Source organism: Plasmodium malariae (genome assembly GCF_900090045.1).
Source record: "Plasmodium malariae genome assembly, chromosome: 9".
NCBI lineage: Eukaryota > Apicomplexa > Aconoidasida > Haemosporida > Plasmodiidae > Plasmodium > Plasmodium malariae.
The window spans coordinates 2,270,103-2,282,139 of NC_041783.1; the positions used below are offsets into that span (position 1 = coordinate 2,270,103).

The 12,037-nt window shown below is 26.8% G+C and overlaps 3 protein-coding genes across 3 annotated transcripts; 2 read left to right on the forward strand and 1 right to left on the reverse strand.

Annotated features, from left to right (window-relative positions):
* Positions 1–1,037: 1,037 nt before the first annotated feature.
* Positions 1,038–1,689, forward strand: PmUG01_09056600 (mitochondrial ATP synthase delta subunit, putative; the record flags this gene model as incomplete). The annotated part of the gene is made up of 3 exons (XM_029005282.1): positions 1,038–1,161; positions 1,242–1,542; positions 1,650–1,689. The coding sequence occupies 3 exons, from the start codon at positions 1,038–1,040 to the stop codon at positions 1,687–1,689; spliced, it is 465 nt and encodes a 154-aa protein (XP_028861886.1).
* A 1,343-nt stretch (positions 1,690–3,032) lies between these two features.
* Positions 3,033–9,541, forward strand: MAEBL (merozoite adhesive erythrocytic binding protein, putative; the record flags this gene model as incomplete). The annotated part of the gene is made up of 7 exons (XM_029005283.1): positions 3,033–3,207; positions 3,457–7,017; positions 7,160–7,877; positions 8,054–8,904; positions 9,021–9,099; positions 9,296–9,363; positions 9,480–9,541. 7 exons carry the CDS (start codon positions 3,033–3,035, stop codon positions 9,539–9,541), a joined length of 5,514 nt encoding a protein of 1,837 aa, XP_028861887.1.
* Positions 9,542–10,854: 1,313 nt separating this feature from the next.
* Positions 10,855–11,511, reverse strand: PmUG01_09056800 (conserved Plasmodium protein, unknown function; the record flags this gene model as incomplete). Its single annotated transcript, XM_029005284.1, has 1 exon — positions 10,855–11,511. The coding sequence occupies one exon, from the start codon at positions 11,509–11,511 to the stop codon at positions 10,855–10,857; it is 657 nt and encodes a 218-aa protein (XP_028861888.1).
* Between the last annotated feature and the right edge of the window lie 526 nt (positions 11,512–12,037).

A 12,037-nucleotide genomic window follows, 5' to 3' on the forward strand; every position in this document is an offset into this window, starting at 1 on the left:
TATGGTAAATATATAAACATAAACAAATTTTTAAAAGTTGAGTTTACATAACCTTCATTTAATAATTTGTAATTACATCTGAAAATGGTGTAAATAGGTATATATTTTGAAGGGACATCTTATTTAAGTGAAATCTTTTTAGGGCGCACTTTTCTTAACCTTTTTTTTAATGATTATTTAATTATTGAAATCACATTTTTGCATACTTAATTATTATATCCACTATTCACGTAAACATTATAGTATTATATTTTGTTTTAATTTAAGTATGTAAAAATGAGAGCAGGCGTTTGCATTAATATAAAAGAACAAATTTTACTTTTTTAAGCGTATACATAATAAATATGTGTATTTATATTTTTACTTTTCATATGTTTATTTGTGTGCATAAATAGGCCTTTTTTAAAAAAAATATATATAAGGACTTTTGATATTCAGATTCATAAAATACCTTAATAATAGTATAATTTAAAATATTTAAGTTTGTTCATGTTGATCTTCAAGCTTTAATTTTTTTTATGAAGTCGGAAATTTTTGAGAAATTGAAAACGCAGGCAAAGTGAATAACAGTAGTACTACGAAAAAAGAAAGCAAGAATTTTTTTTTATTATAAAATGTATATATGTAAAAGTACGAAAATTTAAGAAATAAAATAAAAATAACACAATCTAAGAATAGCTTTGAACATTTCTTCGATTTTATATATCATAAAAGCATATTACAAATTTTGTTTGGTCAAACATATTTTCACAAAAGAAAAAATATAAGTTCTCAATTTATATTTTATGGATAGATTTTTAATTTATTGAATATCGAGCATGCTGTGTGACAATAATTTTTTACGCAAAATGCAATTAAAAAAGAACTTAAAAGTATAAAGAAAAGCAAAAAAAAAAGAGAAGCAAAAAAGAAGTAAAAAAGAAATTAAAAAAGAGAAAATTGCAGAAACAAAAAATAAAATAATAAAATATAAGATAAAGTAAGATCAAGATAAAAGAGGCATAAGTGCATCTAAGAAAACATTAAAATAAAGAAAAATGTTGAACAAGGCAAGAAGAATTTTCTTTAGTACAGCAAAAAATAGCAACTTATATTTAACTATATCTTCGTCCAGCGAATCAATATTTAGAAATCAAGTAATTAAAAGGGCTTCATTTCCAGGTTTGTTGATAAAAAGTAGAAATTTTAAAATAGAAGCATTAATAGCTAATTAATGTTTTGTAAATTTTTTTTTTCTGTAGGAATTGAAGGATATTTCACTATAACAAATAATCACAGTCCATTAGTTACTTTATTAAGAAATGGAATAATAACTGTTGAGTTTGATGAGAAAGAGAAAAAACAGTTTTTTATATCAGATGGAATATTTATTTATAAAAAAAGTAATGACAGTAACAACGGCTTTAATGCTGAAATTGTGGGTGTTGAAATAGTACCATTAGAATATTTAGACAAAAACAAAACAGTCAAGGTGTTACAGCAGATGTGTGCAATAAATGACGCGACGGATGATAAATGGAGACAAATAAAAACCATGCTAGGGTTATATATATATATATATTTGTGTGTGTGTGCCTTTGGGCAATTATATGTATATATTGTGCTTATTTATATGTAAAATATTTAATTTTTTTTTTTTCTTTTTATAGGAAGGAGTTGTGTTCTTCAATACTTCGAATTGCCTCATGAACATAAAAAAAGGAACCACATGTATATATAATAAACGTACATTTTCATTTCCAAAAGAGCATAAAAGAGCTTAGCATGCTCATTTATTATTATAATTTTTTTATAAAATTTGCATTAAAACCTTTGTATATATAAATTTTAGCAAATTTTATTTTTAAAATGAAAGTATATGAAGGGAAAAACGTAATTACATACATCTTATGTACATATATATATGTTTATAATTTGTCTTGTTCTTATTACTTTTCGCATAAAAGTAACACAACTTCAAAAAGGAAACTTTAGAATAAAGCATTATATTTTTTGTTGCCTTTTTTTCTTTGTCTTTTAATCAAGTTCAGTTTTTTTTGATAAATAATGTATATAATTTGTGAACCATTTGTTACAAATAAGCAGAATATTTGAACCAAAAAACAAGTTATGAGTGAGAACAAGTTGAGAAGAAAAAAATAAAATTGTGCATGTGCTATTATGTGAAACTAGTTGTTTTTATTATGAGCTCAATTATGATTTTTTTAAAAAGAAAAAGGATCTAAAAATAAAGAAAGCTTTTTAATAGAATCATTTGTAATAGTTAGCTTAAAGGTTTATATTAAAGTGTGTAAAATGCTCCTTTTTTTTTTTTTTTTTTTTTTAATATTTGAGTGATCAATAAGAATTAATTACAAATAATTGAAATAATTAATTTTTTAATTTGTAGTTTTACCTTCCTTAAAATATTTTCTTACTATTTATATAGTAATTAGAAATTTAAGGATTTCCTTTTTTTTTTTTTTTTTTTTGATGTTGTCTTATATACTAACTATTTATATATATATGTACTATTCGCTTGTAAATGCGCATAAATTTTTTAATGTATGGTAGCATATGTTTATATGTTATACAGAATTATCTGTTATAATTTTTTTTTATGTTAATATATATATATATATATGCATTTACTTATATATGGGTAAATGAAATTTCTAAAATATCCAAATTTTTATATTGTATAGAGTCGCCATTTTTGTCAAGTTCCTCATAAATTATTTTCAAACAAAATTTTATTTTTTCTTATACATAATTAGGGAGCAACCAAATCCGTCTGATGAATATATGGATATGGGTGTCTCTCTAATTTTGTAGTTTTTTATATGAATTATTTTTAGAAAAGAGAAAGAAGTTATTAAAGTATTCTGCGCAATTTTCTTTTACTTATTGTTTTTTATTATTTGAGAATTGAACATTATAGGTTAATATAATCCTTTAGTTCTCAAATCTAAAAGTATTATGATTCTTGAGTTTATATAAATTTTATTATATATTTATATATGTATATAAATAATTATTAAATAATATCAAAAATGAGGGTGTTTCAAATTATAGCGCTTCTAGTATACCTGTGCATACACATTGCAGGGGCTATAAATAATCCACAAAATGATTTCATGGATAGGTTTGATATAGTTAAGAATCACGTAAATATAAGGTGGACTAGTTCGGGTTCCTTAGGAGATGGAGATTTAAAATATGAAATAGGTAAGGAAAAAAAAAGAAAAAATATATAAAAAAGAGATTATAACTTCCATATTAATAACATCTTCGTATATATTAATCTTTTTACGTACGAAAATATTTGCTGAAGTAATGTTTGGTAAAAGAGTATACACATGTTCTATTATTTAAATACTGCAGTATTTTTTTTATAGATCACTTGGGTTGTATGTTTAGAAAAAGGCAATAAAAAATTGTTTTATTTTATTTAAATTTTTTTTCTGTACTTTTTAGATGATGAATATAATGGAACTTCTAACCTTAGTACACCAGAAAATTTGGGAACTTGTCCAAATCACGAAAAGTCAGGAATATCTAAAGGTAGTTGCCCTGATTATGGAAAAACCTTTGTAATGGATTTACAAACAGATGAATATAACGAAGATTTTTTAAATGAGATCAGTTTTGGTTTTTTGAACAAAAAATTTAAGATCGCAGTGGAAATTCCAGTTGAGAAAAGTGGAATGGCAATGTATCAAGGACTCTTTAAGAGTTGCCCTTATGATAGAAGTCATAGTTTAATTATAAGAAAGGAAAATGAATATAACATGTGTTTTAGCAAGTTTTACGATAATAAGTATATCTCTACGAGAGTTAAAAAACGAACTTTAAGAAATAATTATGTATATTTTAGTTCTCATGGTTTAGGGGGACGATTTGGTTCTAATACAGAATATCCTTTTCATAATTACGACCCAGAAGAAAATTATGTAACTAAAAGGATGAGATATCCAAACTTAATTAAGAATTTATCTGATTGTTCTATTTATTCACATTGTATTGGTCCGTGTCTGGACAAAGATTTTGATAACAAATGCTTTCTTAATTTACCTGTTGTTTTTAATCATAAAACAAAAGAATGCGTTATATTAGGAACCCATGAAGAATATAGGAAGAGAAATTGTATAAGTAATAATTCAGATGGTTATGAGAAATGTTTTTTGCCAATAAAAAAGGAAGAAGGAAAAGAGTGGACCTATGCATCCTCCTTTTTGCGGCCAGATTATCACACAAAGTGTCCTCCAAGATATCCCTTAAATGATACAGAATTCGGTTATTTTAAAGACAGTACTGGGGAATGTGAATCTTCTACAAAATATCATGATAATAATAGGATTACTTTTAAAGGTTGTATTGAGGAACTATTCCACTATTCTGAAGGTAATGATAATACGCGTAAAACTAAATTTTTATGGGGTGTTTGGAGATTGGAAGATGGAGCAAAAACGGTAACTTCAATGGACGATTTTGGATTATGCTTTATTTTAAAGGAAAGGCCAACATGTGTTATAAAGAGAAAAAATAATTATTCTTTTACTAACTTAACAGCAAACTCTTTTGATCACAGTCAAATTATAAATTACCCAGATGTAAAACGTTCACAAAAGAATGAAGAAGGCATTATCCTATCTAGAGAAACTGTAACAGATAATATTGAAAAAGGAACAAGTATAAGTGAAAGGGATAATAAAAAAGAAAGGGAAACAGAAAAAAATATAAGTATGGAACTAAAACGAACTACAAATCATCAACCCCGTAAAGATGTACAAGAAAATATAAATGGTACCTCAGGAATATATATAAATAATGGTAATACAATATCATATCTTCAAAAAATGTATACACCGCTATATCAAAATAAATTTAACATTTTTTCTGATAACATGTATAAACCATTACACAAAGTGCGTGAGCCGACTGAAACGCAGAGCAATTTGTTGTTCAATAAACGTGCTCACAGTGGAGTGAAATCTGAATATAAATATGCACATAACCTTAGGGATAGTGACAAAACAAATTTTCTGTATAAATCACACACGAACGTATTATTAATGAAAAATCCTCAAGCCAAATTTATGGAAAGGTTTGATATATTAAAAAATCATGTATATATAGATTGGAAAAAGGATGGAAAATATGGAAAAGGTGATTTCAAATATGACATAATATCAGATGATACTGCTGGTACTTCGGAATCATTATTAATTAATGATTTTGCGGATATCTGTCCAAATCATGTTGTTCCAGGTAGAGCACATGGAAGTTGCCCTAACTATGGTAAAGCTATTATTGTTCAAACACTTGTAAATGAAGAAGAAGATATCAATTTCAATTTGAACTTTTTAAATGAAATTCATACAGGATATCTTAATAGAAAAGCTAGGTCTAATGTTGAACTTCCATACAATAAAAGTGGGATAGCTATGCACCATGGTTTTTCTACATCATGTCCATTGAATCATTTAGATGGAAGGTTCTATGAAAAAAAGACAGATTATAATTATAATATGTGCAAGTCCAAAACGCTTTCATCAACTATAATTATGAAGGACTATGATATGGATAGGAACTTATATACATATTATGGCCTTTATGGTTTAGGTGGACGATTAGTGTCTAATATTCCAAGACTTAGACAGAAGCATAAATTTTATGAAGATAATATATCGCTTCCAATGAAAAATCCATCATTAATTAGGAATTTGTTTGACTGCTCTCTATATTCTTATTGTGTAGGTCCTTGTATTGAAGACACATACAAAAATAAATGTTTTCGTAATTTACCTGCTTATTATAATCATACTACAAACGAATGTGTTATATTAGGTACTCATGAACAAGAAAGAACTGAAAACTGTAGAAAAGATAAAGAGGATTTAAGTAGGCCCAATTGCCAAAAACTTAGAAAGACAATCCATTCCAAAGATTGGACGTATGTTTCATCGTTCGTTAGACCTGACTATGAAGAAAAATGTCCCCCAAGGTTCCCCTTAAAATCAAAAATTTTTGGAATCTATGATGAAAAAACAGGAAAATGTGAAAGTCTTATGAAAGAATATTATAAGGTTAATATTAAAGCCTTTCCCTCATGCTTAGAATACTTATTTATCAGTTCTCCAAAAAATGAATATAGTAACAGGAAGAAAGATTTTTGGGGAATTTGGGTTTCAAATATACCCATTAATACAGATAATTATAGGTATACTAGTGGCACATGTTATCACATACCTGTAAAGCCAACTTGCGTTATTCATAGAGAGCACCATTTTTCATTTACTGCACTAACAGCGAACACCATTGATTTTGATCAAAATTTTAACATAGTAAATGTTGATGAATTAATTATAAAGCATGAATCAGAAGAATTAATTAATCAAGAAAATAATTTAAATGAAGTTAAACAAGCAGATGATGGCAGTAATTCCTTTAATGCTAAATCTAGCAACTATGAAACACAATTTCAGGGAGAAAAAAAATTAAGAGCGAATGAAGAAAAAAGAAAGGAAGAAGAAGCCATGATTAATGAAGAGATAAAAAAAGTACAGGATGCAAAGAAAATAAAAGAAGAGCGAAAAGCTGATGAAGTAAGGAAAAAAGAAGAAGCAAGAAAGGCTGAAGATGAAAGAAAAAAAGAAGAAGAGAGAAAGGCTGCAGAGGCAAAGAAAAAAGAAGAATCAAGAAAGGCTGCAGAGGCAAAGAAAAAAGAAGAGGAGAGAAAGGCTGCTGAGGTAAAGAAAAAAGAAGAAGAGAGAAAGGCTGCAGAGGCAAAGAAAAAAGAAGAATCAAGAAAGGCTGCAGAGGCAAAGAAAAAAGAAGAGGAGAGAAAGGCTGCTGAGGTAAAGAAAAAAGAAGAGGAGAGAAAGGCTGCTGAGGTAAAGAAAAAGAAGAAGCAAGAAAGGCTGCTGAGGCAAGAAAAAAAGAAGAACAGAGAAAAGCTGCAGAGGCAAAGAAAAAAGAAGAAGCAAGAAAGGCTTCAGAGGCAAAGAAAAAAGAAGAGGAGAGAAAGGCTGCAGAGTTAAAGAAAAAAGAAGAGGCAAGAAAGGCTGCTGAGGCAAAGAAAAAAGAAGAGGATAGAAAAGCTGCAGAGGCAAAGAAAAAAGAAGAAGCAAGAAAGGCTTCAGAGGCAAAGAAAAAGAAGAGGAGAGAAAGGCTGCAGAGTTAAAGAAAAAAGAAGAGGCAAGAAAGGCTGCTGAGGCAAAGAAAAAAGAAGAGGATAGAAAAGCTGCAGAGGCAAAGAAAAAAGAAGAGGAGAGAAAGGCTGCAGAGTTAAAGAAAAAAGAAGAGGCAAGAAAGGCTGCTGAGGCAAAGAAAAAAGAAGAGGATAGAAAAGCTGCAGAGGCAAAGAAAAAAGAAGAGGAGAGAAAGGCTGCAGAGTTAAAGAAAAAAGAAGAGGCAAGAAAGGCTGCTGAGGCAAAGAAAAAAGAAGAGGATAGAAAAGCTGCAGAGGCAAAGAAAAAAGAAGAGGAGAGAAAGGCTGCAGAGTTAAAGAAAAAGAAGAGGCAAGAAAGGCTGCTGAGGCAAAGAAAAAAGAAGAGGATAGAAAAGCTGCAGAGGCAAAGAAAAAGAAGAGGAGAGAAAGGCTGCAGAGTAAAGAAAAGAAGAGCTGATAGAAAAAGCTGCAGAGGCAAAGAAAAAAGAAGAGGAGAGAAAGGCTGCAGAGTTAAAGAAAAAGAAGAAGCAAGAAAGGCTGCAGAGGCAAAGAAAAAAGAAGAGGAGAGAAAGGCTGCAGAGGTAAAAAAAAAAGAAGAAGCAAGAAAGGCTGCTGAGGCAAAGAAAAAAGAAGAAGCAAGAAAGGCTTCTGAGGCAAAGAAAAAAGAAGAAGAGAGAAAGGTTGCTGAGGCAAGAAAAAAAGAAGAAGAGAGAAAGGCAGCGGAGTTAAAGAAAAAAGAAGAAGCAAGAAAGGCTGCAGAGGCAAAGAAAAAAGAAGAGGAGAGAGAGGCTACAGAGGCAAAGAAAAAAGAAGAGAGAAAAGCTGCAGAGGCAAAGAAAAAAGAAGAAGAGAGAAAGGCTGCTGAGGCAAGAAAAAAAGAAGAAGAGAGAAAAGCTGCAGAGGCAAAGAAAAAGAAGAAGAGAGAAAGGCTGCTGAGGCAAGAAAAAAAGAAGAAGAGAGAAAAGCTGCAGAGGCAAAGAAAAAAGAAGAAGAGAGAAAAGCTGCAGAGGCAAAGAAAAAAGAAGAAGAGAGAAAGGATGAAGAGGCAAGAAAAATTATTGAACTTAAAAAAGGAGAAATTGAAAGAAATGATGATATAAAGAAAAAAATTATGTTTGATGATGGGATTATAAGGAACGCGCTAGGACAAAATGAAAATTTAATTTTAAAGGATGATAAAAAAAATTTAGATTCTCAAATAAAAGGTGATGTGGATTCATCTAGTACCAGTTCTAGTGAATCAAAAGATTTTAAAAAACATAATTTCAATAGCATTAATAGGTCTAATTATGAAGAGAATTCTCAAAATAATTCGAATTCGGAGATCTACAATAAAGAACATTTTGAGGAAGGAGTAAAGGAAGATAAAATAAGAACAGAAATAGAGGATAATGGTTTTGGTATAGAAACTACAAATAAAAGTTATCTACCAAGTAATAATAACAATAATTATGAGAAATCAAGTGTAGATGAATATAAATTTAGAGACGTTATCAAAACAAGGGAGGAAATAATAAATTCATCAAAAAATAATACGTGTAGTAACGTAGTTTCTTCGAAGTATTGTGATTTTATGAAGGACAGTATATCATCAGGAACTTGTTCTAATGAAGAAAGAAAATATTTATGTTGTTCAATATCAGATTATTGTTTAAAGTTCTTTGATTATAATTCGAATAAATATTATGATTGTACAAAAAAAGAGTTTGATGATCCATCATACAAATGTTTTAAAAAGGGTGATTTTTCAAGTATGTAATAGTGACAATGAAAAGAAAAAAAATAAAAATAAAATAAAAATGTGATTTAATTCAATTATTGTGCTAACCATACTATAAATTTTTTATGAAGTTACTTTTTTTTATAGACATGGCTTATTTTGCTGGAGCAGGAATAATATTGATGCTCCTGTTTGTCATTGGTTCAAAAATAATACTAGGAAAATGGTTAAAAGGGATAAAAGGAATATGCTCCTAATTTATAATTTATCTCTATTTTTTAAAATACAATATTTATATGGATAAAAACTACTTGAATGCATAAATAACACTAGTACATATATATGTAGTTACATATGTGTTTATGTTTACATATGTATATGCATAGGCATATGTATAAATATATGCTTATGTATTTATGCAGGTTTGAAGAAGCTACCTTTGATGAATTTGAAGGAAACTATGATAAAGTCTACACATTAGCAATGATATGTAATATTCCTTCAAAATATAATAATATATTATTAATTTAAAAAATTATACAAAAACATATCAAATAATTTTAATAATTTTTTTTAATTTTTTTTTAATTTTTTCACCTTTTTTAGCTAAGGAGCAAATACAGGAATCAAATCCTTTGGATTATTCTGAATGTGTGTCTGACAAATAACTCGCATTTTGATGGTAGTATTTGTTCATTTTAAAACAGTTTATTTTCCATAATATACATATATACATAAATATATGCATCTTTTTATAGATATTTGAGGAAGTTATGAAAATTGTACCAGTTCTATAATCTTACACAATACTTAATTTCAAAATAAAATATATTAATTTGTTTTTAGAATAAATTTTTGTTCAAATGAATTGCGAAATTAACGACTGGTATTTATTTAATTTTTAAATACAAAAATTTTATTTGAATTTTTTTTTTTTCTTAATGCATTAAATATATGTAACTTCGTTATTAACATGATCTTGAATATAGCTTATAGAAAAGATTTGAAAATAAATTGTCTCTGGAGTGAAAAATAGGTAAATCAAATAACTTATAAAAATACTAATTATTAGGAACATATATCAATAATGAAAAGAAATTAATCTGTAATTATAAGAAAAAAAAGTTTTCAATTTCTAATAAATCTTTTGCAAATTTCCACCATTTATATTCAATAAAATGCAATATTAACAATATTAAGTATATATGGAGGTAACCTCTGCAGAATAAGAAATTACTTACCCTCTTTATGAAATAAGTAAATTAACACATAAAGGATAATTTTGTTTTGTTCTATATACTTTACGATATTAACTTAGACTCAAATGCCAAAGTTTTTTCTTTTTATTCATACTATCTAATTAGTTTTAATTTCTTAATTCTTATAAAATGCAATGAAATTATATTTATTTAAATGCAATATTCCATTAGAGAAGTGAAAAAAACTGTATTTTTACACAAAAATAAAGTTAAAAATAAAAAAATCGTGTCAAATAATACACAAAAAAAAAAAAAAAAAAGAGGTATAGTGAAAATTAAACAAATAACATAACACTTAATATAAAATAAAATATGAAATAAAACAATAAATTAACATTTTTTCTTTGTTCTAAGATCTTATTTGCAGCCATTCGTCTTGTTTTGCTTTTTTATTATATTTACTTTTATCAAGTTTTTTTAATGAAAGAAAAATTAAGAATACAAAAACATATAATTCACAGTGGAAATAACAACTTAAAAAAAAAAAAAAAAAAAAAAAAAGTTAAAAACGATATATATATATGCATACACATACTCATAGTTTTTGCGGATTCCTATGAAGTTTTATAAAAAAAAAAGAAAAAATTGCCTTCTTATATAATAGAATAAGACGCATATACATGGCATATATATAGAACTAATAATTAAAAGTGATCTCCTTTAAATATTTTTTTAAATATTTCTAAATAAATTATAACAGGAATATACACAATTAATTAAGGTTAGTTTATACCTTCAACAGTTGCAACTGCACATATGACTTGAGTAAAAGCTTGTAAAGACGTAAAAAAATTAGAATGATCACTAGTATTTAAATTTCCATATATTTGAACAAGATTTGGAATTTTTCCTGTTAAGGTTTTTATTACAGTTTCATCACTGTCGACATGAGTAAGCGGACATAATTGACGTATCATTGATGCTCTTCCATTTGAAGTAGTACAAAACATAAGACGATGTTCTTTTAAACCTTTATCAAACAAACCCAATTTTTTAAGAAGATCAACTGTGTTTTTTTCTTGGACATCATTTGAAATTTGTGCAATTACAAAGAGCTCTGAAATTGAACATAATTTATTAAATGGTTCTATGGAACTTTCAATTATGTGTACATTGTTACCAATAATCTTTAAAACTATGTCATTTAAGCACAAGGATATAATGGGTTTACTGCTTGTATTTTTATTATTTAATTTGCTTCTATAATTTTCATTATTTACATCATATCTTCTTTTAAAAATACGAAAGTAAAAAATATAAAGCATAAATAGCATACCAACTAATAGTATTGGCTGAAAAATTGAAATGTTTTTATCTTCAACATTTTCATATGATTTATATTTTCTACAATCTTGCCCATTTTTACACGTTCTAGGCATTTTAATAGGTTTTACTCTAGAAAAAACATATACAGATTGGGTATATATAAATATTGTAAAGTTTTTGGATACTAAAAAGGAAAAAAAAATAAATATTTGGAAGATTTTTACTAAACTGTTAAATATATAAATATATATATATTTATATATGTTTTTTTTTTTAAATATATATTTAAAAATAAAAAAATAATGTGCGCATATATATGGATATATATATATATTTAATAAAACAAAGAGTATATGGTTGGTTACTTTTATGTAAAATAAAAAATTCTCCTAAAAATTCTTTTTTTTTTACATATTTTTTTATATACATCCATGGATTACATAAAATCATAAAAAAATGAATGAATTATATTATAATGTTTTTTAAACTAAATATTCCAAGTATCAGCAATACGTGTACGTGTACATATATGTAAATACATACGTAAATGAAAACATAGAAAATTCTTTAATTTTTTTCGAACGAATCATTTACGTTCTTTTTGATAATCCATATTTTCTTTAATTTTTTCATTTTTCT